Source organism: Sinocyclocheilus grahami, unplaced genomic scaffold, assembly GCF_001515645.1.
Source record: "Sinocyclocheilus grahami isolate Dianchi unplaced genomic scaffold, SAMN03320097.WGS_v1.1 scaffold1158.1, whole genome shotgun sequence".
In the NCBI taxonomy this organism is placed as follows: Eukaryota; Metazoa; Chordata; class Actinopteri; order Cypriniformes; family Cyprinidae; genus Sinocyclocheilus; species Sinocyclocheilus grahami.
The window spans coordinates 293,652-295,750 of record NW_015506337.1 but is presented as its reverse complement, the minus strand read 5'-3'; the positions used below and the strand labels follow the sequence as shown (position 1 = coordinate 295,750).

The 2,099-nt window shown below is 36.3% G+C and overlaps 1 protein-coding gene across 1 annotated transcript in view; it reads left to right on the top strand.

Moving 5' to 3' along the window:
* The window catches only part of LOC107567421 (L-dopachrome tautomerase-like), a 12,702-nt gene extending 11,243 nt beyond the window's left edge, over window positions 1-1,459 (top strand). Inside the window, exon 8 of the mRNA XM_016253098.1 lies at window positions 960-1,459. Coding sequence (XP_016108584.1) covers window positions 960-1,135 — 176 coding nt within the window. The 3' untranslated portion in view covers window positions 1,136-1,459. The remainder of the gene's footprint in view (window positions 1-959) is intronic.
* The last annotated feature ends 640 nt before the right edge of the window (window positions 1,460-2,099 follow it).

Sequence of the window (2,099 nt, the reverse complement as noted above, 5' to 3'; positions counted from 1 at the left end):
TGGAATGCGAATTTTACCAGGGGAACCCCCCAGAAAGCGATTTTTTTAAAAAAATGGGGAATCCCCTCGAAAAGTAATTTGGCGGGTTTTGTGAAAACCTGGCAACCTTGATCACTGTGTAAAAACAGGTGCATAGATAAATTAATTATTAATAAATTAAGATAAATTAATCCGGATACATTTGAAAACTGCGTTTTCCTTTCAAAATGCGACAGAGACTAGACAATAAAGTTTTCACGTTATTAGTATAAGAATGATGGTTTATGAATTTTGGAAAACGCTTCAATACGCTATTGTGGACGAAGAGCCGAAAACGTGGTTTTCAAATATTATTCGGAACAGATCGATCCGTATTATGCAATAATGCTATGCAAGTTCCTGCCACGAGATAAAAATAATAAATAAATAATTTAAGGTAATTGCAACTTTTTCATCTCACGATTCAGACTTTTTTCTCATAATTGTGTGTAAAAAAAGAAAAAAGAAAAAAACAATTGTAACTCAGAATTTTGAGATATAAACTCGTAATTCTGAGAAAAAAAGTCAAAAATTCCAAGTTAGCTTTTATATTTCATGGTGGGGGGAAAAACAATTAGTAAAATGTTAACATGGACATTGCGAGAACTATATTAAATTCTGCAATTATTTGTCTGGCAATTGAAATTAAATGAAATTAAGGAACATTTTTCTAAATTCTGCATCTATATCTCGCAATTATGAGTTTTTATCTCACAATTCTGAGTTTATATTGCAATTGCAAGAAAAGAACTCTGAATTGTGAGATTATCTTATTTTTTTATTATTATTCCGTTGTGGAAACAGACTTCCATATGTAGTCAAAAATTCTGTGTTCCACATAAATATAACACCATATGGGTTTCCACGAGGTGGAATGATGCACATGTTCGGTAGGTGATCTTTCAGTATGCATATGTGTGTGTGTGTGTGTGTTTTCCCAGAAACAGACAACAGACCGGCCATGTTTCTGCTGGGCAGCACACTGGGAGGAATATTCCTCGGGCTGCTCCTGCTGCTGCTCCTGTCGGTGCTATACGTGCAACAGAGGAAAAAACGCGAGTTCGAGCCTCTCCTGAATGCAGAGTTCACCACCACTAAATACACAGAGGAAGCGTAATTCACATCCACACGTTAGAGACATCAGCGGCTCTGTCCCAAACCCTCATGCCCTGAAATGCAGGCCAGCGAGGCAGTTCATGAGATTTTGGAACAAATCCAGTGCATGCAGAGCAAAATAAATGAAGATGATTGAAAAATGCAGTAAATCACAAACTCTTTTGATGGTTAGAGAGAAGCAATGATTCAACGGGTCTGCTGAATTGTATCAGCCACCATTAAATGAATAGAAAGCACTTGAACATGCAAATGAAAAGCACATATTATTTAAATACAATACAGTTAAAAAGTTTGGGCTTAGTAAGATTTAAAAAAAAAAAGACATTAATACTTTTATTCATCATTAAATGCATTGCATTACCAAAAATTCCAAGTTAGCTTTTATATTTCATGGTGGGGGGAAAAACAATTAGTAAAATGTTAACATGGACATTGCGAGAACTAATTAAATTCTGCAATTATTTGTCTGGCAATTGAAATTAAATGAAATTAAGGAACATTTTTCTAAATTCTGCATCTATATCTCGCAATTATGAGTTTTTATCTCACAATTCTGAGTTTATATTGCAATTGCAAGAAAAGAACTCTGAATTGTGAGATTATCTTATTTTTTTATTATTATTCCGTTGTGGAAACAGACTTCCATATGTAGTCAAAAATTCTGTGTTCCACATAAATATAACACCATATGGGTTTCCACGAGGTGGAATGATGCACATGTTCGGTAGGTGATCTTTCAGTATGCATATGTGTGTGTGTGTGTGTGTTTTCCCAGAAACAGACAACAGACCGGCCATGTTTCTGCTGGGCAGCACACTGGGAGGAATATTCCTCGGGCTGCTCCTGCTGCTGCTCCTGTCGGTGCTATACGTGCAACAGAGGAAAAAACGCGAGTTCGAGCCTCTCCTGAATGCAGAGTTCACCACCACTAAATACACAGAGGAAGCGTAATTCACATCCACACG